The 26,804-nt window shown below is 40.8% G+C and overlaps 4 protein-coding genes across 6 annotated transcripts in view; 3 read left to right on the top strand and 1 right to left on the bottom strand.

Moving 5' to 3' along the window:
• The first annotated feature begins 2,028 nt into the window (after nt 1–2,028).
• LOC132793694 (NADP-dependent malic enzyme-like) lies at nt 2,029–3,093 on the top strand. The gene has a single exon (XM_060803731.1). It carries the CDS (start codon nt 2,029–2,031, stop codon nt 3,091–3,093), a length of 1,065 nt encoding a protein of 354 aa, XP_060659714.1.
• Nucleotides 3,094–5,616: 2,523 nt separating this feature from the next.
• Nucleotides 5,617–26,804, bottom strand: part of LOC132790822 (semaphorin-2A) — a 59,977-nt gene continuing 38,789 nt past the window's right edge. Inside the window, exons 3-16 of one of the 3 annotated variants that reach the window (XR_009632834.1) lie at nt 19,888–19,975; nt 18,465–18,516; nt 15,773–15,841; nt 15,391–15,501; nt 15,041–15,178; nt 14,281–14,413; nt 13,035–13,391; nt 11,057–11,285; nt 10,032–10,535; nt 9,321–9,473; nt 9,025–9,133; nt 8,639–8,732; nt 8,328–8,454; nt 5,617–8,236 (exon numbers count right to left, since the gene is read on the bottom strand). Coding sequence is in view for 2 of the 3 variants with exons in the window: in XM_060799532.1 (XP_060655515.1) it covers nt 8,646–8,732; nt 9,025–9,133; nt 9,321–9,473; nt 10,032–10,535; nt 11,057–11,285; nt 13,035–13,391; nt 14,281–14,413; nt 15,041–15,178; nt 15,391–15,501; nt 15,773–15,841; nt 18,465–18,516; nt 19,888–19,975 (2,030 nt within the window). In the remaining variant the exon portion in view is untranslated. The remainder of the gene's footprint in view (nt 8,237–8,327; nt 8,455–8,638; nt 8,733–9,024; nt 9,134–9,320; nt 9,474–10,031; nt 10,536–11,056; nt 11,286–13,034; nt 13,392–14,280; nt 14,414–15,040; nt 15,179–15,390; nt 15,502–15,772; nt 15,842–18,464; nt 18,517–19,887; nt 19,976–26,804) is intronic. The other 2 variants (XM_060799532.1, XM_060799533.1) reach the window with 2 other exon arrangements.
• LOC132791058 (NADP-dependent malic enzyme-like) lies at nt 21,124–23,253 on the top strand. Its single transcript, XM_060799840.1, has 4 exons — nt 21,124–21,247; nt 21,298–21,412; nt 21,466–22,662; nt 22,724–23,253. The coding sequence occupies exons 1-4, from the start codon at nt 21,204–21,206 to the stop codon at nt 23,186–23,188; spliced, it is 1,821 nt and encodes a 606-aa protein (XP_060655823.1). The 5' UTR covers nt 21,124–21,203; the 3' UTR covers nt 23,189–23,253.
• On the top strand, nt 23,302–26,329 carry LOC132791059 (NADP-dependent malic enzyme-like). Its single transcript, XM_060799841.1, has 4 exons — nt 23,302–23,460; nt 23,511–24,707; nt 25,760–26,054; nt 26,117–26,329. The coding sequence occupies exons 1-4, from the start codon at nt 23,302–23,304 to the stop codon at nt 26,251–26,253; spliced, it is 1,788 nt and encodes a 595-aa protein (XP_060655824.1). The 3' UTR covers nt 26,254–26,329.

Here is a 26,804-nt window from a genome sequence, read left to right as displayed (position 1 = left end):
GCTCCCATTCTCTGCTGTCCGAAATCGACTTTGCTCCATAAAATATTCAAATTGCGCTGTATAAACGTCGCATAAACATTTTTTGTGCCCAGATGCAACTCAAAGGAAAACAGCCAGACACATACACATATACATTGTCGATATATTCGTGTGTGTGTGTATTGGAATTGGTGTCCCCTTATGGTCTTTACCTTTTGCTCTCCTTTTGGTCGTTCGCCTTGCACCTAGCGCATAAATTTTTATGTTAAAACGCCAAAGCCGTAGGCAGTGCGAAGCGAAGTTCGATCACTTAATATGTCCCGTGGCAGAAATTCAATTTGCAGCACATCCGTAGACGATGAAAAAACTGCAAATGGTGTTGCCTTTAATGTCCAAAAAGTGCAAATGTGCCACTGCCCCAACTGCTGCCCCAAACAGCTGCCAACTCCATCTCCTGCAGCCTGGCAAAACAAAGCGCAACCAAAAAAGAATTGCCGTTAAGCCCTCTTCGTTCTCTCGGAAATAAAGCGTACACACATATACATGTGACACACACACACACACACACACAGACTCACACATCGTCAGGCAATTGGACATTTTGGTCAGTTTGGTTACTTTGTTGCCATCGCTTTTGCTGTCCGGGCGCAGCACATGAGAAGTTTGAGTTTTGACTGTTGCCGATGTCCCCCAGCGATTGATTGAAAATTGATTTCATTATGAGAATTTGACGCATTCCAGCTCACACCTCGCCCATTTAATTGGATATTGTGAGTGGGACCTTCTCTGGGTATTATATTGTATTCACACATCCATTTTGTTTATGAATTTTCGCTTTGAATACGAATATTCATTCATTCCGATCTATTTGCAAATTAGATGCGGCATTTGTTTGCAGTCGCTTGACTGCCTCAAAAACTTTTGTGGAATTTTTTAAAAATTAATGTTAACCAACAGTCATTCCCCGAATTTTGTAGCCATCTCCCCGGCGGAATTAAGCCGCTTATAGGGCAGCCTGGTTGGGCGGTTGGGTGGATGTTTTTTAATGCCGTTGCCAGGACTTTAGTCTTTTGGACGAAATACTCGAATAACGATGTTGCCATTTCACTTAAGGCCGCTGCCCAAGTGCACTTCGGCTTGCCACAAATGGCTGTTGTTCAGAGCCACCATCTTCTCTCGCTCTTCGCTCTTTATCCTCTTGGCATCTCCCACACCTTTTTGGCGGGATATTTAGCATAAAAGGTGTGCGAGTTGGGTGTCTGCGAGTCTCTTTGCTGTCTGTCTTGGCCGTGTCTCTGTTGATATTTTGCATCAAATTTCGAGAAGTTCGTGTTGAGCAAAGTTCAGCGCAAGGATTCCGCGAGGATGTTTGAAGGTGTCGGTTTTGGGTCTGAGGTCGCCACAAAGTGCACTAGATACATTTACATAATGCTAAGAACCTTTCTTTTCCACGAAATGCTAATGAGACCAAATTAAACGCGACCAGAGTGCACCAAGACACAAGCTGTACACATACTAGATATATGGAAATATGACTTGACCAACGGATTCGCATGTCGATATAAACAATTTTATTTTGATGAAGTTGTTTTCAAACTGTAGATAAATTGACAAATTCTCAAAAGATGTATTAAACATTTTTGAAAATGTCTAAAGTTTCTACGTGCTACGTTTCTTCGATAAGCAATCATCGTTCTATGTATAAGGCGAGGTTTTGAATAAACATACTCTCAAAAACATTATTTTGAGCGTTGTAAGAGCAGATAGCTGATAATATCTATATAACTAACAACTAGCAACTAAATCTTGCAAACTTTTACTTTTAACTGCTTGCTTTGCTTTTACTTTTGCTTCTTGCATTTTATTTTTGGCATTCCATTGCATGTTTTTCTTGTTTAAAGTAAATGCATTTGCATTAAACTTTGGATTTTTATCATTTTATCATTCACTTAATCAACGGAAAAAATCGACCTAGTATTTTGTATAATTCAGAAGCAGGCTTTTATTTATAGTATACACACACTCACACTTTATAAATAGGCAGTCGAAATGCAAAATAAGCAAAAACCCGTGACTCAGTGCGTTAGCGAGAAGGACAATCTTATCAAGATTGAAGGTTTACCACGGGATACGGATAACTTTTGGCGCACAGATCTAACGCTGTCTCCCTCGCTAATGAGCGGGAAGAAATGTCTGCGTTATCGAAGGTACAGCAAGGGTTTGTCTTTTAGTCATCGAGAGCGTCAATTGCTCAACATTCATGGCCTGTTGCCGTATGCTGTGCTGACCATGGAACAGCAGGTGATGGCACATCAAAAATACTTTGCCACGCTAACTTCCCAAATGGCTAAATACATATTCCTCACGGATCTTGAGGCACGCAATCGAACGTTGTTCTACAGCTTTTTGATGAGTAATCCCGATGAGTATATGAAGGTCTTTGTAAGCGCTACCACTGGATATTTGGTGAAACAGTTTGGTATATTCTACACTGTGTTTCGCGGCATGTTTATCACTATCAAGGATCGTGGACACATCTACGATGTGCTCAGCAATTGGCCATATGCCGAATACGTTCGTTGTCTTATTGTGAGCAATGGCAAGTCGGTGCTCAGTTGGGGCGATCAAGGTGTCAATGGTACTCCAGTGATTGTCTACAAAAAGTACTCGAATGTCGTGCACGGCGGCATTGAACCCGATTGCTGTTTGCCCGTCACACTGGATGTGGGCACGGACAATGAGCAGCTCTTGCAGAATCCTCAATATTGTGGCATTCGACAGAAACGCATCTCGACAGCGGAGTTCGATGAGTTCTTCGAGGAGTTCACACATGCTGTGATACGTCTCTTTGGCTCGCGTGCCATCATACAGACCAAGGACTTTGGCTCCTCGGAGGCCATCAAGCAGCTGTCGTTGTATCGTAAGCAGCAGTGCATAGTGGACATCGATCTGCAGTATATGGGAGCTTGTGGATTAGCGGGCATCTTGGGAGCACTACAGATCACTAAGCTGCAGTTCAAGGACAACGTGCTGCTCTTCCATGGCGACTCAAGCTTCTGCATTGGCATGGCTCGGATGTGTGTGGCTTACTTAAAAAAGAACGGGACTGAATGAGAGTGCAGCGAAATCAGGCATTTGGTTCTATGATGGCAAGGGATTGGTAGTGTTTAACCGCACTTCTTGGAAGGTGTCCGAACGAATGCAGGAGTTCCAGCATGTGCACGAGCCGGTTGAGGGACTCGTCGAGTCCATTGATGCTGTCAAGCCGAACATATTAATTGGCTTCAGACTGGGCGAAAAAAGCTTTCACCAAGGATGTGCTGAGAGCCATGGAACGTAGTGCCCAGCACCCGATTATATTCGCCATGTCACGGCCACTCGAGGTAATGGAATGCACAGCAGAGGATGCCTATACATACACCAAAGGTCGGTGCATCTACATCTCGGGCATTTCGCTGCCATCGATAAAGTATGCCAACAAAGTGTATCAGCCGGGCTACTGCAGCAGCGATTACATTATATCTGGCCTCACTTTGGGTGTAATGCTCTCGGGGATGACCGCAGTGCCAGACGAGACATTCCTGGTGGCAGCTGAACGTTTAGCCAGCCTCATTTGGCCAACGGATCTGGTCAAGCGGGATGTCTATGCTCCGCATCGAAAACTGAGATCCATCAACTTGCGAATCGCAGACGCTGTGCTATGCTTTGCCTATCGACGAGGTCTCGCCACACTCTGGCCAGAGCCAGAGAATTCCATGCACTACATACAGAGCAAGGTGTACGATCTGGGCTATAACAAAGTGTTACCCGATACCTATTGCATGTACGAGCCACAGATTGGCACCGACGAATCGTTCGATTACTATAAGGAAAAGGTATAAGAAATCTTCAATTCTTGAAATTAGGTATTAACATTTAAAAACAAAATAAAAATCGTTGCGTGCCATCGACAAGTTTTTAAAGTTTTGTGAAAATGTTATCGTAATTTAATAGTGCATTAAAGCGGGGTTGTTCATACTCTTAACTAAAAATCATTGTGAACATTATGAATAGCAAAATACGTACATATCTTAATGCCAATTAGATGATTGAATATTATTTATATAACTAATTCATTGTCCTGACTAAAGCAGGGACCGACTGATTGGGATCAAAACTAATTTCGTCCAATCTTTGGATTCTTGATACTGATTTCAATTTTATGTCTTGCATTTTATTTTTAGCCTTTTTTGCCTATCGATGAGATCTGGCCACACTCTGAAGAGTATACAGAGCAGGGTATACGATCTGGGCTACAACAAAGTGTTACGCGATACCTATTGCATGTATAAGCCACACAGATTGGCACCGACGAAACGTTTGTGTACTATAAGAAAAAGATATAGCCTACGCGGTGTATTTATCGATTGAATTATTAAATAGGTTGCCCTGTAATTGCATACTGTATCTGTCTTTGCTTATTGCAATGTGACTAATTGTGGGGCATGCCACATCTTGCAGCAGTTGCAGACAGACCTAGTAATTTCAATGTGCCTCCATCGCAACTCGAGTCTAGTCACAGCCTGTGGCCAATTAGCTGCATGCAATTTCCCCTCTGTCAACCAAACAAATGTGTGTGTGCGATATATGTATGTGTGTGTGTGTGTGTGTTATTGACCTGCGGCTGGTGTGCGAGTTGTGAAACTATTAAAAACAGCAAACCCAATTGCAGTTGGATTGTATAATAAATTGAAAGAACCACCAGAAAATTGCATAAAACAAAGCCGCAAACAAAAAGGCAGCCAAATTAAATTGCATACATGCGATCCGAGTGTGTGTGTGCGTGTGTGTGTGTGCATGCGCACGTGTGTGACCGTGTGTGTGTATCGTGGTGTATATTTCTGCCATTGACAGGTACTTCACAAGGGGGCCATAGTTTTTCTGTGTGCGCTCCTTCGTCTGCGTTTTATTTCATTTATCAGTGCGACAAATGAAAAGTACGCAGCAGAACTCAAGTCAATTCGATTCTTTTTATTGTGGTTTACCTATCGAAGTTGCCCGCATTTAATTGAAAATAAATAAGGGAAATGTATTTTATGTATATCATTGACTTTTCTGCCAAAAGTCGAATCGTAAAATGGAAACATTTGGGCCAAGAATTTCACCTTGAATCGCTTTGAATTTAATGTAGTCGCGTGTATCGTAGAAATAAACATTTCTCAACTTAAATCCTGAATTATACCTCTATTAATTTCATATATAAATACAAGTGCGCACCTACACACGGAATTCTGCTTACCTCACCTTTACCTTCAACCCTTAGCTGCCCCAACACCAGCTGCGAATGTTGAACGTTTCTTAGACTTAAGCCCCTGAAACTGTGCACAACTGATGCTTCTTCGAGTTACCGCAAAGTTTGAACTAGCGACCGCAGAAAAATATATAAATTTACACGTTCGACTAATATTAGTATCTTTTCTCTTCAGCGTAAGTAAAAAAAGAATTTTCTATTAAAGAATCTTATCACATTTATTTACTGCATTTTCTTTTATGTTTACAGCTAAGTTCTTTGTTTAATTGTATGTTTTTATTATTTATCATTTTATTATTATTATTTGTTGTTTTCGAAATATTAAGATAGCTCATGATACGTTCCTCTGGGCAGCTGTGTTTTATAACTTTTTTTTTGTATTTTGTTTTTTTTTTGCGTATTTTTTTATGTTTTTCTCTTTTGTTTCGCTTTGATAATTCTTTAAATATTCAATATAGTTTATCATAGACAGAAAACTGTATACAGACATACACATATGCAAATGTATTTCAAGCGCGAATTATGTTTATTGTTTGGATACTTTGTAAAACTTTGCGATTAATTTGTATTTTTTACAAGGATTCTCTTTTGTTCTTTTGTTATTATGCTATTTTAACTATATAAAGTATGTATATATATAACTATTTATATATATATATGTATTGTGTTTATATTAAATTTGTAATTCATTACTTTTGTTTTTCGTTTTTGCGTTTATTTGCATTCTGAATTCATTAATTACTGACATTGCAATTTGCTTCATTTATACGGGTCATAATACAATATATTTTCATTTGCTCAACATCATGTGATTGTCATACAAAACATTTCACATAATCTTTAAATTATTTACAATAAACCTTAAATCAAATTGTGTCTACAAAAAGCAAAAGAAACTTGTTTGTGTATCAAGTTAGAAGCTCAGAGCATTAGTAGCTGACAAAAATACAATAAGAGTATTTTTCACTTTTTATTCATTTACAATGGATATTACTAAGTACTAAGCTAAAAGTTGTTGTGTGTGGATAACTTTTAGATGGAAACATTAAAATTGTTTTGTTTAGTTTTATTTTCATTTTGTTTTTTATTTCGTTTTTGTCTGAGAAAACCTTTAGAAAAATATTATTTATTAAATTACGCATATATACCTACAATACCATCGAATAATGTACCTATGGGCTTTTCTTTTCATATCTTTTCTTCGTTTGAAAGACGACCTTCAATGGCCTACCGATCAGAGAAGCGTTTAGTTTTCCATGTGTTTTGCATTTCAATATTGTTGATAGTTAGATAAGTTTTAAGTTTATCGCATATTGAACTATTTAATGGGGAGGAGAATAGGGGCATTTATCTGGCAGTTATCTGATGTATCTCTATGGCTTCAGAAGCTGACTCGCTCTCTCCATATCTATCTCTCAGATAGAACAACGATTGACAGCATCCAAACTTCGTTAAACATTATTAAACTGTATTTGCCACACCAACTTACTTAAATCTAGGATTAATAATAAATACGCTATACTTAAGTATTATATATTCTATATGTGTCTATGTAGATGAGCATGTTAGTCTCAATGCAGTAACTATGTGTGTCTGTGTATGTATGTATGTATGTGTGTATATGTATGCATATATTGCTTATAGTAAACATCAGGCTAACGCGCCAATCTATACAAGGACGGCCAAATATTGCCGTTAGCGTGTTCTTGTTTAGCCAAAAAACTTGTTGAAAATAAAATGCGTAAATATACAATGTAAAAACAATCCCGAACCGAAGTTTCCAGCGTACACAAAATATTCAATTTATTTTCTTGCTCAGACTAAAACAAAGGCCAAGACTATTCTAATTTTTATTGGATTTATTCGTAAAACATATATCCTTAGTGGCTGTAAATGCATTTAATCGATTATAACTAAAGCATATCATTATGTACAATACTTAACCTTAACCTTAGAGACCAAAGTTGGGCTGTGCGTGTTCAAAATGTTGGCAATATCTTGAAATTTTGGTTCCATAAAATACAATGTACGCCAGAGGCCAGAGCCAGTTGTTGTTATTGAGTAAGTACTACTTATTGATACATACTATATTGTATTTTAATATTAAGTTTTATATAACTAATGCTAGAATTATTAAACAAATATTGCTAGTTAATATACAAATTCGTTTAAGATCTTTCCCATGGCCAAGCGACACAATCTTTGTATGTATTTGATTTGCCAAAAGTTGTTTCCACAATCGAAACAGAAACAGAAATGAGAACAGAACAGAAACACGAACGGAACAGGAAACGGAAATAGAAATAGAAATCCAAATGCATTACGTAATATACTCAAAAAATAAAGGCAAAAATTCGTTGAATATTTCTATTTCATTCGTTTGCTGTCGTTGCAGCTCCTTGAAGTCCTGTTCAGCTTCGACTATGTACGAGTATTATGTCATGTAGGTGGATTTTCTTTCATTCATTTTCATATTCATATTCATATTGATTTTCATTTTCGTTTTCATTTTTGTTAAGTTAGTCTTAGCAATAATTTCGTGATACTTTCCGAAGAGTTATCGCAAATAGAAATAGAATTAGAAATAGAGACTCTGTTCTATGTATGTAAAACCGTATTTTCCATTTTCATTATGGCAGGATCCTTTTGTTAGTAACTTTTAAACGTTTACTTAACACTTGTTTAGCTAGTTGTGTGTGTGTATTTGTTGTTGTTGATGGTTTGTTGCTTAGATAATAAGATTACATTCGAATGCCAAACAAAGGAGCACTAAACAATTTCTATATACGAGTACGAGTACCTTTCTTTTTTTTTGTAAATGAAGCAAACACATATTGAAAACATATTGAAATATTGTCTTTCAAAAGCTTAAAAATTTCAGTCTTTGTAGTTGGTTGCTCGGCTCTTGTCACTGCTTTCTGGGTGCTACTTAATCAGTTATCACCTGGTCATCAATGTTCTCGTCGGCTGCAAATAGTTGAGAGGCAGAAAGGAAGAATATTAAATTACAAATCTGTCGAGTTAGAGTTTTTGTAGGCACATTTATACAACAACTTACTTTAACTAGAGACTTTAGAAACTAGTAGTACACGTGGCAAGCACAATAACCAAGGTGAAAATGTACAATTGGTGGCCGAAAGTGGAACGAACACCCGCCGACAAGGCCTCAGAGCTGAACAAGTACTCTGAGTGTGGGCAGCATGAATTTATTTTATTTTTTTTTTTTTTGTGGGGGAAAAGGCAGAAGAGGGTAAAGGCAACGGCAGTTTGTTAATTTCATTTTATTCGGATTCTGTGTACCGGGGGTGGGTCGAACATAAAACATAAACTGAAATCTATATGCACTTGGCTTACGAGTCGTATACTTACTTCTGGGTCAGACCAAGGCGTCGTTGCTGAACACATCGTTGACATGTTTGCCATTGCTGGTGGTTGGCGCCGTCTTGTCCTTCAGGCCGCATTGCTGCAATGTACAAAAAAAGCGGCAAGAGTCGCAAATTTAATTAGACTCAAATCTCAGGTAGCGCAGGTGGAAAAATCAGAAAACCAAAAATAATTTCGTTAATTGCAAGCGACTCGACTCGAATAAAATAACATGGAAATTAGGCACACAGCATCAGCGATTTGCATGAAAAATTAATTAAAACAATTAACGGCAAGCAATTAAAGGCAGCTGCTCTGCTCTCCTTTTTATTCTCGCTTAACAGCTGTGCCAGTTGTTAAATGTATATTTAATTGAAATCCGTTTCACTTACCTCCTGCTTGGCTTGCCATTGCTTCATGGCTGATTTGTATTTCTCGAACTCGTTGCACCAATGCGAATAGATCTTCTGGTAGTCCTGTTTCTGCGATGGCGGCGAACATCTGTATTGAAAAGAAATATAAGAGCAGAGTGGCACAATAAGTTATCAGCAGCAGCAGAGAAACATGCAAAAGTCGAACGACGAACGTCGAAAGTTGAAAGTTTTCAACAAATGCGCGCCAACTTTCTAATTGCACAATGGATATTTTGACGCCCCAAGCGGTAAATTTAATTGCCGCGTAGACTCACCTGTGAGCATCCACAGTAACGCCATAGCTGCACAGCAGGGTGCCATCCAAGTAGCTATCGTAACGTCCGCCATCGCCCTCGTTCACAGCCAACAAGACAAGGCCGCCCTCGTTGGTCTCGATGTATTTGGTGGGCGTGTAGCGCACCTCGTAGCTGCCAGACGACAGAATGAAACGAAATGAGACAGACCGAAAAGGCAAGATAAGCAGATTTTCTATGAGTCGCATTTCTATTTTGAGTTGCTTTTCCATTTTTCGTAGTACGAGTGGAAAAGTGTCTCTCGTTCGTTCGCTCGCTCATTGGAAACGCAACAATAAAAATCAATATAAAGTGTGTGAAACTTTGGCAGCGCCAGCTGAACAGCTAAACAGCTGAAACTTTTTTCCATTACAGACAGACTATTACTCCTGCTTCTACTCCTGCTCTGACTCAAAACTGTTCAGTTGTTGTTCTGGTGCGTAAACGCCAAAAAAGCAGACTTCAACAGCATTTTAAAGTGTCAATTTACCGCAGCATTGGCAACGCCAGAACCAAAAGTTTCGCTTACACTTCCGATTTCATTATTTGCTTTCAATTTTCATTCAGCGTTCTCTCTCTCTCGGTCTCTTAAAGACAGCTGCGTCTCCAAGGAGTCTGCCTAATATGTGCAGACGCGCTTACTTCAAGATACTTTTAGCTTCAGTCATATATATTATATATTGAATTACTTACCGTCCCTTCTCGGTGGAATGATGATACCAGCGCGTCTGCTTCTTGCGCAGCACATCGGGCATTTTGACGAAACACGACAGATGCAGAGTCTGGCCATAGGAGGAGGTAACACGTTTGCGCAACACACTCGTATCGCAGATGCCCGACGTCTCGTTGGCCACATCCTGCAGCAGTCCCAGTTGATACGGTCGACAGGCATTCACCTCCTTGTCCCAGCCGCAATACGGATCTGCCACGCAGCGGAAACAGCTGTCGTAGCGACGCGCACACATGGCCAGATCGATTTGCTTCACCTGATGATCGGTGGCCAGGTAAAGTGATCCCGTCTTCTGACTCAGGGTCAGCTCACGAATTGGCTCGTTGCGTGGCGAAGCCTCAAAAATGTCCACCAGATTGGAGTGTCGTTGGCCGTAGTGCATGAACTGCACAATCTTGTAGATCTGGCCATGACTCGTGGCCACAAAGTACACAAGGAACTCCTGGTTCAGCTTGTCGATGCGTATTCTGAGGAAGAAAAAGAGAAAGAAGGAAAGCATAAGGACCAAGGCATAATAAATATGGAAGAGTCAGTAAAATTCTTCGTTTTTTTTTGCTGGCACAACAAATCTCAAATGCACGCGAGTTGCGAGCAAGTTTGTGCGTCCTCTGTTGGAAAACAAAACGTTTAACTAAAAGCATATCCTGCGGCGCATTGCTCATAAGTTCCGGCCAAGTTATTTTACAAGTCGTTATGCTGCACACAGCAACAAAAACAAGCAACAGCAACAGCAGCAGTTGGAGAATCCGGAGCGACATTTGTGCTGTCAGTGAGCGAGTGCTCCCAGATGTCAGCATTGGGTTCTGTGCTGTGTGGCTGTGGCTAACACAAGGACTGCACTCTGTATAAACTTGGCAAATGTCAACAAGCGAATCACACACACAAACACACACAGACACAGAGACAGAGATAGATACGTGGCTTGTTGCCAGCAGCAAACGGAGAGAACTGCAGCTCGCTAATGAATACATTTACACATTTTACTTACTTGTCGACCACAAGGCGGGTGAGGATTACGTCTCGTTTGTAGAATACCGGATTGCCAAATTCATGATCGACCGCCTTGTCCATTAGCGGATGTTTGCGTATGAAATTCAACACCGAGTCCGGCAGTGTTGCGGTGTCGTTGTGGCATGTGCCCGGACGTGGTTCCGGCACTTTAGAGTTCAGCACGGGCAGCCAAGCGCTATTCGATGTCGCCTGTTCCTTGAACTTGCCTACGCAGAACACAGAACAGAAAAATAAGAGAAACAGAGGGTGAGTTGTATTTTATGTAGTGCATAAAAGTGCAGCCCAGAAAAGTATGCTACGTTAAATTTATGTGTGTCAGCGAGCTGTGTGGTAAATGATAAATTGTCGAGCTCTTGGCGCTGATTTGTGGCCACGCCAGACAGAGTCTGACCAAAAACAAAAACACCATGCAATTCGAACTACTAATTACACAAAGAGAGCGGGAGAGAGAGAGTTCGGCTTGCTGCCAAGTACTTAAAGTGTTTGCTGCATAATCATTTGTTTTTCATAATTAATTGCTCTGGCTCTGGAGCATTTTTTTCTCACACATATCGCACTGGGTGTTACTACATGCCCGCAAAACATTGCATAATGAATTTTAAGTGTATGCCAGATTTTTTCACTGCTCTCGCTGTGTCGCCATCAGTCTGTGATTCGTCTGTCTGTCCGTATGTCCGTTTGTCTGTATCTTGGTCTTGGCAGTGCTCCATACACACAATTTTATGGTGTTAATGAACTTTTCAACAAAGTGCCAGCACATTCAGTTGCACAGTTGTGTGATTGGCGCTACTTGATTTTGGCAGCTGTCGCCTAAATAAATTCATGCATACGAATACGAATACGAATTCGGATATGTATGCTGGTATATTTGAATGTCACTTTAATCCATTCGCAATCTTTCTACAAGCATGTCATACCGCACACAACTGATTAATCTTCAGCACAAATTGAATTCGAGTGAAATTGCAACGGAAATGAATTTCACATCTGTAGATGTCGCGTTTTGCTTGAATACAAGCTGTGTGTAGTTGTGCTGTGCTGACATATACAAAACTTGAGCATTTGCAACTACTATTTGAAAGCATGCACTTTGCATGTTAATAGAGAGAACAAGCATATAGAAATATATATTCGTACTTAAGTACATGCTTGCACTTGCCACATGCTCGAAAGCGACAGAGAGAGAGAGAGAGAGAGAGAGATTGCCGCTCGTTTTGCGAGTAGTTTGGATTAAATTATGACATGCGTTTGCCATGTTGCATGCCAGATTTTATGCAGTGCCAGCAGAATTCTATTTTTTTCATAGTTGTTGTTAGTGTGCATATGACGTTGCATTACAAAATGCATGCGTCGTGAGTTGCGTGTTGCAACTCAGCAGCAGCAACAACAAAGGGCTGTATGGGCGTTGTTAACACCTGTCACGCATATCTTGTTACCGTTACTGCCTGCTGCCTGCTGTTTGCTACCCTTGGCCGAGCAGCACGCCATTTTGTGGCAAATGTTAAAGCATTTAAAGCCAGCCAAGCATCGAGCTTGCCAACAGCAGCAGCAGCAGCAGCCTCCCCAGTGGCAAAGGCAGTGGCAGAGGCACATCAATTCAACTCGCGCCATTTAACGCTAAAATGCCAAAGCTGCTGTGTACGGCAGACACCCATCCAGACACACACAAGCAAGCATAGATACCAGTAAACACCCACACATTGACACACACAGCTGGCAGCACCTGTGAGCGTAATTTCTTCCGGCAGCTGCAGCCTGAAACGTAATGGGAAACGTTGGAAGAAGTCAAACATACATAGCTGCTACCACATGCACGTTCGTAAAAATGGCGCCACAGAGAATTATTGCCAATGTAATAAATCTCGTGCTTACGCTTGCCGAGACACACACTGAGACACACACACACACACTCACTCACTCCCACACATTTAAAGCTTCTTTCCCTCCACACTAACCTTCGAAGGCCGCATTGATATCTCTTATATCGTAACTGCAGACCGCGGAGCCAATCAGTCCATTCGTGTTCGTTGTAAATGTGGCATAGAATTTGCTATCGTCGTTGGGCATCTTATAGACCGATTGGATTTCGTTGAAATAGAAGGGAAACTCGCTCGATATGCTGCAGTTCATCCGCGCCTTAAGATACGTCGCCCAGTTCTGGCTGATCATGTACTTGCCACCGCGATCATTTTTGCACACGCGTGCCACACGTGAATAAACGGCCTTGCCACAGTTGATATACTCCACGGCGTGCTCCCGAAAGAAGAAGTACACAAAGTCGCCAATGTCGAAGGAGCCCACGAAATTGGGTTCTGAAATAATATAGAATAATGAATTGAATTAAATTAAATATTGAAGTGACTATCGAAATAATTTAAAAGAATTATTTGTATGATAGTAAATAAATATTAAACGAAAAAAAAAATTATGAATTGAATTGAATTAAATTGCAAATTAATAAAGCTATAAAAATTATTTAAAATAAGAGTTATACTTTATGCTAAATACACATTAAAATAAGTTGGAAAGCTACCGTAATCGACTGAGAAATATTCGCTACTCAAGTTGAATTAAAGGCAAACAATTTAAAAATTTAAAAACTTTAACTTCAGCTAATTTTACTCTATGAATAGCGGGTACATAAAGAAATAAATTATGAGCTTCACTTAAGTAATAGTTCTTTAAATCATGCAATCTAATGAAATATTGATTTCTTTAAAAAAATATTTTGCAGTAATAAATAATATTTGTATTTATTACAAAGATATTTCGAAATTTTATTTTCATTTGAGTAAATATAACAAAAAAGCTTTTGAGAGCTTCGAATTGTAGATTTCTATTCAATTTTTACTGCACATTTTGAATTGCATTTATTTGGTTTGTTAGCAGCGAATTTGTTTGCAATAAAAACCAAAAATATTTGTTAAGAGAATTGGTTGAATTTTCGATGCGAACATAATTTCTATTTGTGGAATGTTGGATTTTGCAATAAATTGTTTAAATAACGAAATTAGTTGAAGTAAATCCGAAGTACTTTTTTGTTGAGTGAAATTGTTGTGTTGTGGCAATAAACATATTCGGAAAATATGAAATGAATGTTACGATTTTAATTGGAAATTATTGTGTTTTGTTTTTGTTGATCTGGATGCCAATTCAAATCAATTCTGTACAATATTTAATGAAATGGAAAACAAAACTTACTGTCCAGTAATTTGGAATCGTATTTGACGGTCCGCTTGAAGTTGGCCTCTTTACGACCGGTTGTAAAGTTGTACAGATCCGAACGGAATATCACGGAATCAGCTTTAGTAAACTCAGCGTTCGTTCCGGCATACTAAAAAAAGGGGGAATAGAAAGAGAAAAGCCAAATGGATTTAACCTTAGTCTCTGTGTTGGATCGCTGGCAATGCAGGCAAATTAGCGCCAAATATTCGGGAAATTTGATTTTGCAAGGCAAAGGAAAGGCATAGCACACACACACACAAACACATACGCGCGCGCACTCACACAGGCACGCACACAATTACGCGTAAAGTGTAAGCACGTGCCTCAGACCCGATTCACTTCATAGCTTCTCAGTCCCTATGTGTGTGTGCCTCACTCTAATTTAATTTCAGCTGCTTTATTGCGACTCTTTTAAATTTCTTGCCATTTGGCCTCCCAGAACTTTGCTTTTCTCCCTTGCCACATGCCCCACGTTCCCATGCCCCAAAGCGACGCTGCCGCTGCCGCTGCTGCTGCTGCTCCTTGCCTACTTCCTACTTTCTACTCGCTTTCGCCTTTCGCCCTTTGCCATTGCCATTGCCTTTGCCTTTACTTTACTTTTGTAATTTTATTACAATTGACATTTTTCGTTTCTTTTTTCTTCACTTTTCTTTTTGTTTCCCTTTTATTTTTCCTTCCGTCGGCATTGCGACGACGACTTGCGAGACTTGCGAGACTTGCCACGACTTGGACTTACCAGCGCAGGCAAACCAAAGGGATTTCCGTTTTCCACATAGACGGCGGTTGAGTTGTCAGCAGGATCGTAGGGACACTTGCCAATGCCCAACCCAATGCCGGGCACGTACTGGGATCTGGGTAAATGTGTTAAGTTGGCCTGCGAGAGAAAGAAGAAAGAAAGAACACAAGAAGAGGAGAGAAGGGTGAGTAAAGCGCATTAGTTGACTTTAATTTTGAGTTTCTGTAGCATTGCTGCCAGCGAAATTAACTCCTTGAGTGACGCACACAATTAGCTGACAAAGTCTAGGACTTATTTACATACATATATATTCTTGTATAATTATGCTACTTGTCAAATCGGTTACTCACATTTATGACATAATCCTTGGGGTTGTGCGCATTAGTGCCGCAAACGTAGAGACGATGTCCATTGAAGTTCATCGGCTGGATGACACGAATATGATTCCGGCACTCGACCTTCTTGATGTGTGCCCAATATTGTGTGTATTCGATAGTGAAAACAATAGTTAAAGTAACAAAATAATAGTGTGTAGGTGTGTTTAAGGGGCGAGGGAAAATGAAGGCAAATGCATAAGTTTCAGGTAACGAGATGATGGCCAAAATAGATGCTTGCAAATATTTGCAATACTTGCAATTTATTTTGTTAAATTTTGCAAGGGATATGAATATGTGCATGAGCTCAAAGGCAATATGTTATCTAGACTGTGTTTGTATATAACACAAAACGTACCTCTCTCTTGCCCTTGGACACACAGTTGAGGATGTCGGAGCCAGTTGGTTCCAGTATTAAGACATCGCGCTGCAAAGAAATAAAGAAAACTTTAAGTTGCGTACGAAGTCAAACAATAGAGCTATTTTAAAAACACTTTAACATATTATATACGCTTTAATTTGGGTCGCTCGGTGAATGCGACACGCTTAACAAATATTCCAAAAGTTTATTGAAAGCGTGATAAAATTTCATGCTTATCAAGAAGGCGACGCGACAGTCAAAACAACAACAATGGGGAACGAGAACGAGAGAGCAACAATTGAAGATTGTTTGTAGATGCGACTGTGTGCGTCTGAGTATGTTTGTGTGTGTGTCGCCAGCACACAAAACACGTACAATCAAGACGCCCATCTCGTGTGGTTGTGTGGGTAAATGAATGTGTGTGTGTGATGTCGATGCCTGGTGAGGCACTGCTGCTGCTTTTTGTATTTATTGTTATTTGTTCTCGTTGTTGTTGTTGTTGTTGTCCGTTGTTATTTCACTCACGTTGAGCATTTGTTTATCTAATTCGATTTTCGCCTGCACTTGAATTTTGAACGCCAACGCGGAAGCAAGAAGAACACAAAAAAAAACTGAAAATATAAAGGAAAACTTTGGCAATTTTAGCAGCGACTTGGCATTGTCGCACGTTTGCGATAAATGTTCATTTTTTGTGCTCTTTTTTTTTTCTTTGGTGTGTACTTGGTCTCAGCAATTGTTCATGTGCATTCCACGGCAAATCAATAAGCAGAACTCAACTTATATACGTATATAGAAATCTGAGAAATGACACACTTTGCGCTCTGGCCATGAGGCGGAGGACAGAACACAATATCCTGTCCTGTTGACAGTTTGCCCGCCTCACTAGACACGCTTTGCACTTTAAGGCGACGCCACTCGCACTTGGAGCCCTGAGCTGTGGCTAAGTGCTTCGATTCAGATTCAACTTGAAACGCAATTTGTGCTCGACCAAAGTCTGAGCACTGAACGGATGGATCTCTGGGGCTTGGGCTTGGGAGAGAGCACAAATAATTGCTGTTGAAAGCATTTGATGCAACTGGGGCAAAAGTGGCGCTAGGATGGCTCAAAAGATGTGGCGAACGGCAGCAAATGGTTACTCCATTCGAATGCGAATACGAATACGAATCCGAAATGCGAAATGAGAGTGGCAAGTGGGAAATGCCAATGCCAATGCAATGAACTTGAAACGGAAACGGATATTGATAGTTCAAGACGAAATCATTAAAGTTCAATTGTCCGCCTACCCAACTTCTCTCTCTCTCTTTCACTCTCTTGTTCACAACGGAAGTGCAGCTGCAAAGAAAAATCCAAATTTTTTGACAGCGATTTGGCTTGCAGTTCCGAATATCGTAAATTCCCTAGACCACTGAAAGGCTTTTAATGTCTTTTGCACAGAGGAATTTGTTGCAAAACTTTCTTACTTAGAAGAAATGGTTCAACCTTTGAATAATTACTGTTTATTGAGAAGTTGTAATCGTTGAGTACAAATTTTCTTTTTCTAATTTAGTGTGTCAACTTTTCAATAAAAATATTTTCAAATAATCTTAATTTAAAATAAATTTTTCTTGTAATCTAGAAGGATCGACTGGGCCTTTGAATAATTGCTAACTATTTATTGAACAGTTTTATGATTCCTTAAAATTAGGTTGCGATCGGATAAAAATAGAAGTTATATAAGAAACACTTTCAGATAGGGCAAAAACTCCTACTTGGCATATTTTGCACCCTATGCACTGTAGTTTTCTGACTTGTTCCAATTGAATGTGATAACTTTTCAATAAAAATATTTCCAAAAAAATGCACTTTTCATGCAAACTTTTCTTACTTTGAAAGCTCTACTGAACGTTTAAATAATTACTAAATATTGTAATAAGAAAAAACAACTGAACTTTTGAACAATTTCTAAATATTTATTGAAAAACTGCAACCGTTTAATTAAAAAAACTACTTTCCTAATTAAATATACAAAATTTTGAATGAAAATATTTTACAATTTAAATAAAAAAAAATAAACTTTACTTCTATTTATATTTTCAACAATTCTGAGTTTGCTGGCTTATTGAAAATGTAGTTCAAGGAGAAATAGCTGACATGCAATTTATGATGGACGCAGATTCATGAAACATTTCTAAAATAAATAGAATATTTCGAAATGCATAAGTAAATGGAATTGAGAGCAAAACACTTGAAAAGCAGCACATTGCAAGCAAATGTTTGCATGCAGAGATGCGGAGATGACACAAAGTGCATGGAGCAGCAGGCAGAAGCCGAAAGCGGAGCGTGTAGAGACGCTCAACAAAACCACTTTACTGTCTGCGCAGGTGAAAAGCCTGCAAGTGAGTTCAGCATATGTGTGTGTATGAGTATGTGTGGGTGTAACATATGTAGGTGTGTGTCTGAGTGTGTCAACAACTGCCTGCCTGCCTGCCTTCTTGGCTGCTTTGGTTGCTTTGGTTGCCTGCCTTGTCTAGCTGTCTGGCAAGCAACACTCAAGTGGCTGAGAGTGTCAGCTTCTGTGTGTATCTTGTCCATTTACATGCGCTATTTATTTCGTATTTTCCTTTCCACCTGCAATCAATTGACATTCCACATTCCATCTCCACAACGACTTTCACTTTAATGTTCTCACTTCCACTTTCATTTCACTTACCTCACAGATGGATTGACTGATGTTGCGCAGATTGAGGCGAAATATGCGATCCCTGCAAGAGATAATGGGAAATAAATTACGCTTTGTTTTTTTTTTTTTTTTTTTGTTGTTTCGTTTGGATCTTATAAGGACATGCAAGTGACACTTGAGTTAATCCCGAACTCGTGCCGTGACATACGATAAGTTAATGCTGTGCAGCAAGGGCGTGACACAGATAGACACATTAGACATCGAGCAGAAGGCATCATCAGTTTGTCAGTTTGTCATTATAAAACCAACGCCAACGACTAAGCAATTGAAATTGTCTTTTTCGTGCCGTTCCCGTTCTATCTATCTGCCTGCTGTGTGAGTATTTTTTTTGAAAAATGGTTGCGTTGCACATGCCGCAAAACGTCGCACACTTTTAGGCTTTGCCGCACCTGCGGCGTCGCTACGTTTTGCTGCGTTTGCAATGGCCACCAAGGCTTGCGACTGATTGATTGATTGATGGATATATCGATGTCGATGTCGCTGTCGCAATATTGCCACACACTCACACAGACGCCGACACAGACACAGACACAATTGCGCTGGCGAACTTTAAGCGGCAGCCGCAATTTCAGTGGCACTTTTAGGGCCACTCCAAAGTTTCAACTGGGAAAAAGGGGAAGCCGTCGACAAAACTCGGTGCTAAAGTGTGTTTTATGTAGTTTCCGGCAGAGTTTTAGGCGCTGTCGCTGGCCCTCAACAACTCTGAACCATTAATCTTCATTTCGGGACTAGCAGCAGCAGCAGCAGCAGCAGGAGACGAAGGCCTCACTGACGATGATGCTCCGACGACCGCCGCCCTCTGACGGTGCTGTGGCTGCGTTGGAAAAATGGCGCACGAGTCAAGTGGTAATTTTGGTTACTTTGTTTGGCTGCTTTTGAACCCTCCTCGCACGTCCCTCGTTAGGCGACTCGAGAGACCGCAACTGTTAAAATGCGGCCATGTTAAACTTGCGGCAGACAAATGAGCAAACGACGTCCATTGTCAAATTGAGCTGGAGAACTAGTCTGACCTGGCTTTGCTCTCGCTCTCTCTCTCTCTCTCTCTCCTTTTCTCAACCCCCCGACCTGTCTCGACCCCTAGCCTCTGGCCCCTTACCCTACCGCATTAATTCATAATTATGTATGCCGACAGTGTTGGCAACAAACTCTCGACCGAAAATGAAATATGCAGCAGCAAAAGTAGCTGCTACGCCTGCAACCGGAAATTCGCACAGTCAGACCGGAAGCGTGTAATTATCACAGTTTGGTGTGAGGCACACACAGATGCGAGAACATCAAGAACTTGGTCTGCATAGTTTCCTCGTCTACTTATAAATCTAACACTTGGTCGAAAAAGAGGCAAATTCGTGGTTATTCCTTAGCTCGGATATGGTTATAGGATAAGGATACTTACATGGCGCCAACGTAGAGCGCATTGTTGCGCTCATCCATGTAGAAGGTTTTATAGTGCAGCGGCCCACAACTAAAGTCTCTGACATGTTCTGTAAATAATAGAAATAAGAGAGAAAGATTAAGCATATTGCGTATACGCAGGGTAAAATACAAGAGCGAGAGATTTGGTTGCTTTTAAAGGTTATTCAGTGGGTTGACTTTTTGACTTGAGTTAATTAAAGTTCATGCATCTATTAATGAAACTGTCAGCAGCAGCGTGTGTCAGGCGTACAAAAAACTAATTAAACTATTATAATTTAGGCACACAAAGCTAATTTATGGGGCGGCATAAGGCGCAGACCCCCAGACAAAAGAAGTCATGTATACTTCTAATATGAGAGAACAATGCACACACACTCAAGCGCACACACACTTGGTAAACAAGCACAACAGGCGAAAGAGCCTTGCAGATTTGACAACGAATGCGGTTAGAATGTCACGTACTAGGAAACGTCACGTGCCTCGCGTCCTCCAAAAATACATGCTTATATGTATGTGGACGATGACGACGACGACGGCGAATGCTTCGTGGCTCCACTGTCAATGTCATTAACGAAAGATTGAGGCATTTAGCTAAAATTTTTACGACATTAAGTTGTCAACTAATTTGGCGCAATTAGTAAGCAATGCGCTGATGCGCTGAAAAGTAGGCAACTTTTTATTTCAAAACACAAATCCTTTGATGGCAGCGCTAAAAGTCAATTTTGTGTTGTTCCCATTTTCCACTTTATACTTTGTTTCACATCGACTCAATCTCTTACTTCTTCTCTCTTTCTCTCTCTCTCTCTCTCTCTCTCTCTCGCTGTGTAGATGTCAACATCCCAAAATAAAACGACATCTAATGAGCTCCCACTGACAATAGGCCACCTCCCAAAAGGCAGCACGACACGACAACAACTTTGGGTAAAGAAAAAGAAAACATGCTCATTAAAATGAGCAAAGCCATAGACATTGAGTTGCCCAGTGATTTGCATAATAATACATAATGAATAATAAGTAAGCATCTAAATAGTATTGTCAGCAGGCTCAGCTAGCCAACTGACTAGTTGACCCTTATGCAAATTTCCATTGCTTGTTTCGAATTTTGCAATTTGTAATGTAACTGTGAGAACAGTCATGTTTAACAATCTCTCTCAATTGAATTAATTGTTGTCCAACTAATTTCAATCCAATCTCTCCTACAAATCACAGGAAGCTATTCAGATGACAACCTTATTTAAAGACTTTATTTTGTGTTGTATTTTTTTTTTTTTGTTGTTTAAATATTAAATTTAGAGTATGGCTCAGAGACAAGTGCTGCATGGATTAGGTCGTGGCATCGGGTGAGTTTTATTGCGACTTTTAATAGCTTTCAATACTAAATCGATTTCAGCTGGTCGATGGGCCACAAAAGGCAACCAAATTCTACCACTGTGCGATACTCCCATTGGATGCCAACGATTGCGAAAAGTGATTATCGGAAATCTGTGGACCCGAAGTACAATAAGGTGAGCTGATGTTGTGGAGAAGTGACCCGCCTTAAGCATGCTTATTTTCACAGGGCATGGGCTACACTTATGAGGAACGTCAACGTTTAAGTTTGTGTGGACTTCTGCCGCCTGCCTATCGCACAATGAAGCAACAGTTGTATGCGGTCTCTGAGAGTTTCGCTAACCAGACTTCCGATCTGCATCGCTACATATTCTTGCGGGCACTAAGACAACGCCATGAACGTCTCTACTTCGAGTTTATCTCCAAAAAAGTGAACGAGTGTATGCCCATCATATACACGCCCACGGTGGGTACAGCGTGTGTCAAGTTCAGCCTCTTGCACTATACCGCCCTTGGGCTGTATGTGACGCGATACGACAAAGGCCACGTGATCGATGTGCTGAAGAACTGGCCTCATACAGAAATTCGTGCCGTCTGCATTACGGATGGCGAACGCATTCTCGGCTTGGGCGATCAGGGGGCCAATGGCATGGGCATCTCAGTGGGCAAAATGGATTTGTACACGGCCCTTGGTCGCATACCACCTCAATTCCTGATGCCCGCCGTGCTGGATGTGGGCACCAACAATCAGACGCATCTCGCTGATCCGCTGTACATTGGCATACGTCAGGAGCGATTGAGGGGTCCCGAATACGAGGAGATTGTGCAAGAATTCATGGACGCTGTGGTCGAGGTCTGGGGACCGCAAACACTCATACATTTCGAGGACTTTGCGACACCGAATGCGTTTAAGTTCATCAATAAGTATCAGGATTGCTACTGCTATTTCAATGATGATATCCAAGGCACAGCTGCCACTGGGCTGGCAGCATTCCTAGGCGTGGAGCGTATTTCAAAGAAGCCTCTGCAAGATCATGTTATATTTATGGTTGGCGCTGGCAGCGCATGTCTAGGCATTGCAAAGCTGGTCATCAAGGAGCTGCTGAAGCGCAATGTCACCGAGAAGGACGCCTACAAGAATATCTACATTTCCGACCAGTCTGGACTGGTCACCAAAGAAACCAAAGTGATGATACCAGACTTGAAACCATTCTGCAAGGATATGCCACCGATGAATAGCCTCGAGGAAATGGTGGAGAAATTCAAGCCATCTATATTGTTGGGTGCTACAGGCTCGGCTGGCATCTTCACAGAGAAGGTACTTCGCACGATGGGAAAGCATAACGAACGGCCAGCGATATTCGCAGTTTCGAATCCAACAACCAAGGCTGAATGCACCGCCGAGCAGGCCTATAACTTCACCGAGGTTAGCACATATATTAAATACCTCTTTTCTTCTTTTTCACTATATTTCATCTCGTTGTCAGGGTCGTGCTCTGTTTTGTTCCGGCTCCCCCTTTCCGCCCGTGGTATTCAATGGCAAACGCATTGTTCCCGGTCAGGCAAATAATTCGTTTGCCTTTCCCGGCGTCGCCTTGGCCGTGATGTGTACGCGACCTTTTAAAATACCCGATGATGTATTTCTGGTTGCTGCTAAAACGCTAGCCGACTATGCGGAGAAACACTATCCGGGCGAAGAGAAACTCTTTCCGACCACAGTCGAAGCTTGCGATGTGGCATTCGATATTGCCGTGAATGTGGCAAAATATTTCTTCGACAAGGGATTGAGCAATGTGTTTCCGAAGCCTGATGATATCTGTGATTTCATCAAGCAGCAGCAATATTATACTAATTACGACTCATCGTTGCCGCCCGTCTGGGAATATCCAGAGCTGCCCTCAGTTCCGTTGCCGGACGAGTGGGAAAAGAAGACGAAGAAGCAACGCAGCTAGCCTTGAAATATTTGATTTCGTTTTTAGATTGTTCTTGATGCTAAGTAAATTGAAAGTCGTGTGTAGCCAAGTCTTTTATTTTTTTTTATGATTTTTACTATTTGATTTTATAAATGGCATTCAAAGGGATAAACGTAAATTCAATTGCACGCATCTCTCCGCGTAACTGGCTGCGAATCTGCCATCATGTGAGGCGTTGTACACACTCAGATCCCTACAGTGAAATAGTGCGAAATAACTCGGATGTCATCATGAATTCCCGCTTGAACAAGGTGCGTAAACTTGCATTCCACGGCAAATATTAAATCAGTGTCTTTGGCAGGGACTCGCATTCACTTTAAGGGAACGCCAATTGCTGGGCGTTCACGGTCTGATGCCCTGCAATTTTCGATCCATGGAAGAGGTCGTCGAAGTGGCCAAGAACAACTTTATGTCGCGCAAAGATCCACTCGGTCAGTATACGTATCTGATGTCACTGCGATCGCTGCACGAACGCATCTTCTATCGTTTCATCAGCGAGAATGCAGAGCTGGCCTTGCCCATCATGTATACACCAACGGTTGGCAGCGTTGTCAATCTGTTCTCCATGGTCTATCGCATGGGCATGGGCATGTATGTGACGCTTTATGATCGTGGTCACATTATCGATGTGCTAAAGAACTGGCGCGTGCAGAGTGTGCGTGGCATTTGCGTCACAGATGGCGAACGCATCCTTGGGCTTGGCGACATGGCAGCCAATGGCATGGGCATTGTCTTGGGCAAGCTATTTCTTTACACCGCACTTGGTGGGGTACCACCGCAAATTCTTTTACCCATCACGCTGGACGTGGGCACCAACAATCAGTTGCTGCTCGACGATCCACATTACGTGGGCGCTCGTGTTAAGAGAATCAGAGGCGCCGAATACGATGATTTTGTGGAGGAATTTATGCAGGCGGCTGTGACGTGCTTTGGCGATGACACCTTTATACATTTCGAGGACTTTGCCACACCGAATGCATACAAGTTCCTCCGGAAGTATCAGTACAAGTACAGCTATTTCAATGATGATATTCAGGGCACAGCTGCCACGGGTCTGGCTGGATTTTTGGCTGCCGAGCGACTGCTGAAGTGTCAGCTGGAGGATCAAGTGTTTCTTTTTGTTGGCGCAGGCAGCGCTGCCATTGGCATTGCGAACCTTTTGTGCAAAGAGCTGATATCGCGTGGAGTCAGCAAAGAGGAGGCCCCCAAAAATATCTACGTTCTTGAGCAACATGGTCTTCTCACCACAGAATCGCAGGGTCTGAATGAAGAGACATGTCGCTATGCAAAGCAAATGGAGCCAATAAAAGATCTAGCGATGGCTGTGGAAAAACTAAAGCCTGCCATACTCTTGGCTGCCACTGGCACAAGAGGACTGATCAATGAACAAGTGCTGCGTCTGATGGCAGAATACAATGAACGCCCTGTAATCTTTGCCCTCTCCAATCCCACATCCAATGCCGAGTGCACAGCTGAGCAGGCATTTGAACACACTGAGGTGAATATTAATATTATTGTACCCCATATAGCCATGTCCACATATGCGTCTGTCTGTCTGTCCGTTCCCCACTCTATGATATATTTAACAAGTAAGAAAGCTACAGTCGAGTGTACTCGACTGTGAGATACCCGCTACCCATTTTGAATAAAAGCAATATATTTTGCGGTATATTTCTCAAAATATACCAAATATACTACTAAAACCCAAAAAAAAATATACCAAATGGTATATTTGGTATATCGATATAGTACCGCATTCAAAATATACCATAGACAGCACAATATACCAGACTGTCGGCCAAAGCAAATTAGACCCCTAGTAAGTAGGCGTTTTTGCCCATACAAAAGTATTTCTTTAATAACTTCGACAATTTTTATCTGATCGCAACCAAATTTTTAGGAATCATAACTACTATAGTAATTATTATATATACCAAAATTCGTAACTCTAGCTTTAAAATTACGCTTGTTATTCGATTTTTTTTATTTGCGGGGGCGGAAGTGGGCGTGGCAAAAATTTGAAACAAACTTGATCTGCGTGCAAACATAACAAATGTTGTCGAAAAAAAATTATAGCTCTATCTCTTATAGTCTCTGAGATCTAGGTGTTCATACGGACAGACGGACGGACACACAGACGGACAGACACACAGACGGACAGACGGACATGGCTAGATCGTCTCGGCTGTTGAAGCTGATCAAGAATATATATACTTTATAGGGTCGGAGATGCCTCCTTCTGCCTGTTACATACATTTCCTGCCGGCACAAAGTTATAATACCCTTCTACCCTATGGGTAGCGGGTATAAAAAGTAATATTATATCAAAATACCTAATATAACCTTCGCTATATTTTGTTTATCAATATATAAAATATAGCCTCGGGTATATTTTAGTATATTCCACTATTAGTTTCCTGTATTTTGAGAATAATACCGCACTCTGTTACTTTTATTGAAAATAGTAGCGAGTATCTTACACTTTCTTACTTGTTTTTATAATTTGTTATTGATTTCATTATTTATGTATTTATTTAATTTCTTCAATAGGGTCGTGTTATCTTCAGCTCTGGATCACCGTTCCCCCCAGTTGTTATCAATGGCAAACGCCATATAACTGGCCAGGCTAACAACTGTCTTGTCTTTCCCGGTATAGCACTTGGTGCTCTGAGTATGCGAGCTCGTCATCTGCCCCATCAGGTATTCCTGAATGTGGCTCGAGTTGTGGCCAACTATACATCAGATGAAGATTTAGACTCTGGCAATTTGTATCCCCCAATTCGTGAAGTCAATGATTTGTCCTTTCAAGTTGCATTGAATGTGGCCAAATTCTTAGAAGAAAATGGTATATTTTCATTTAATTTGATTTAGTGATTTGCAAATAAGTTATTCTACTTTCGATTTCAGATCTATCCAATTTGCATCCTAAGCCCAAAGATCTTTGTACATTTTTGCACAGCTATTTGTATCGCTTGACCTATGGACCTTCTTTACCCGAAACTTGGGAGTATCCAGATTTGGAGAACTCAGCAGAAAAATGCTAAAAGGTCTGATTTAAATTTGTAGTGTAACTGACTTTGCTAATCAAATAAAACTCAATCAAATATGGTTATAGGTATATTTTTATATTTCGGTTAATCTTTTTTTAAAATTCTAATTTCGGCAGACAAACCTGTAATCAATGTCAGCCAGATTTTAAAAATAACATAAATGAAAAGCGAGAAAAGGGCAATTCAGAAAACTGAAGTGCAAAATCTGTTTATTGTTCATGTCATTTTCATATATAGACCTTGGCTCTTTATTGAACACACATTGACATTCAAAGGCCATCTTTTTTTTAGCAATTCAGTATTACAGTTTACGGGGTTCTGTTTTTCGGGGTATTTCATCGAGTGAATGACGAAGCAACCCAAATAGCGGCAGGAAAATGTTGAGCATTTTAACGTCATTATTGTCTGTCAGCGCGACATTGACATATGTATGCATGGCCATACTGTAAGTGTGTTTGTGTGTGTGTGTGTGTAAGTATGTGTATGTGCTGCTGTTTTGCATATAAAATAAGACGAAATGTGTGTGCTCACCAAAAATGTCAATC

This window comes from Drosophila nasuta, chromosome 3 (assembly GCF_023558535.2).
Source record: "Drosophila nasuta strain 15112-1781.00 chromosome 3, ASM2355853v1, whole genome shotgun sequence".
NCBI classification, from domain to species: Eukaryota; Metazoa; Arthropoda; class Insecta; order Diptera; family Drosophilidae; genus Drosophila; species Drosophila nasuta.
The sequence above is the reverse complement of the archived record's forward strand: the minus strand, read 5'-3'. Positions and strand labels throughout refer to the sequence as shown.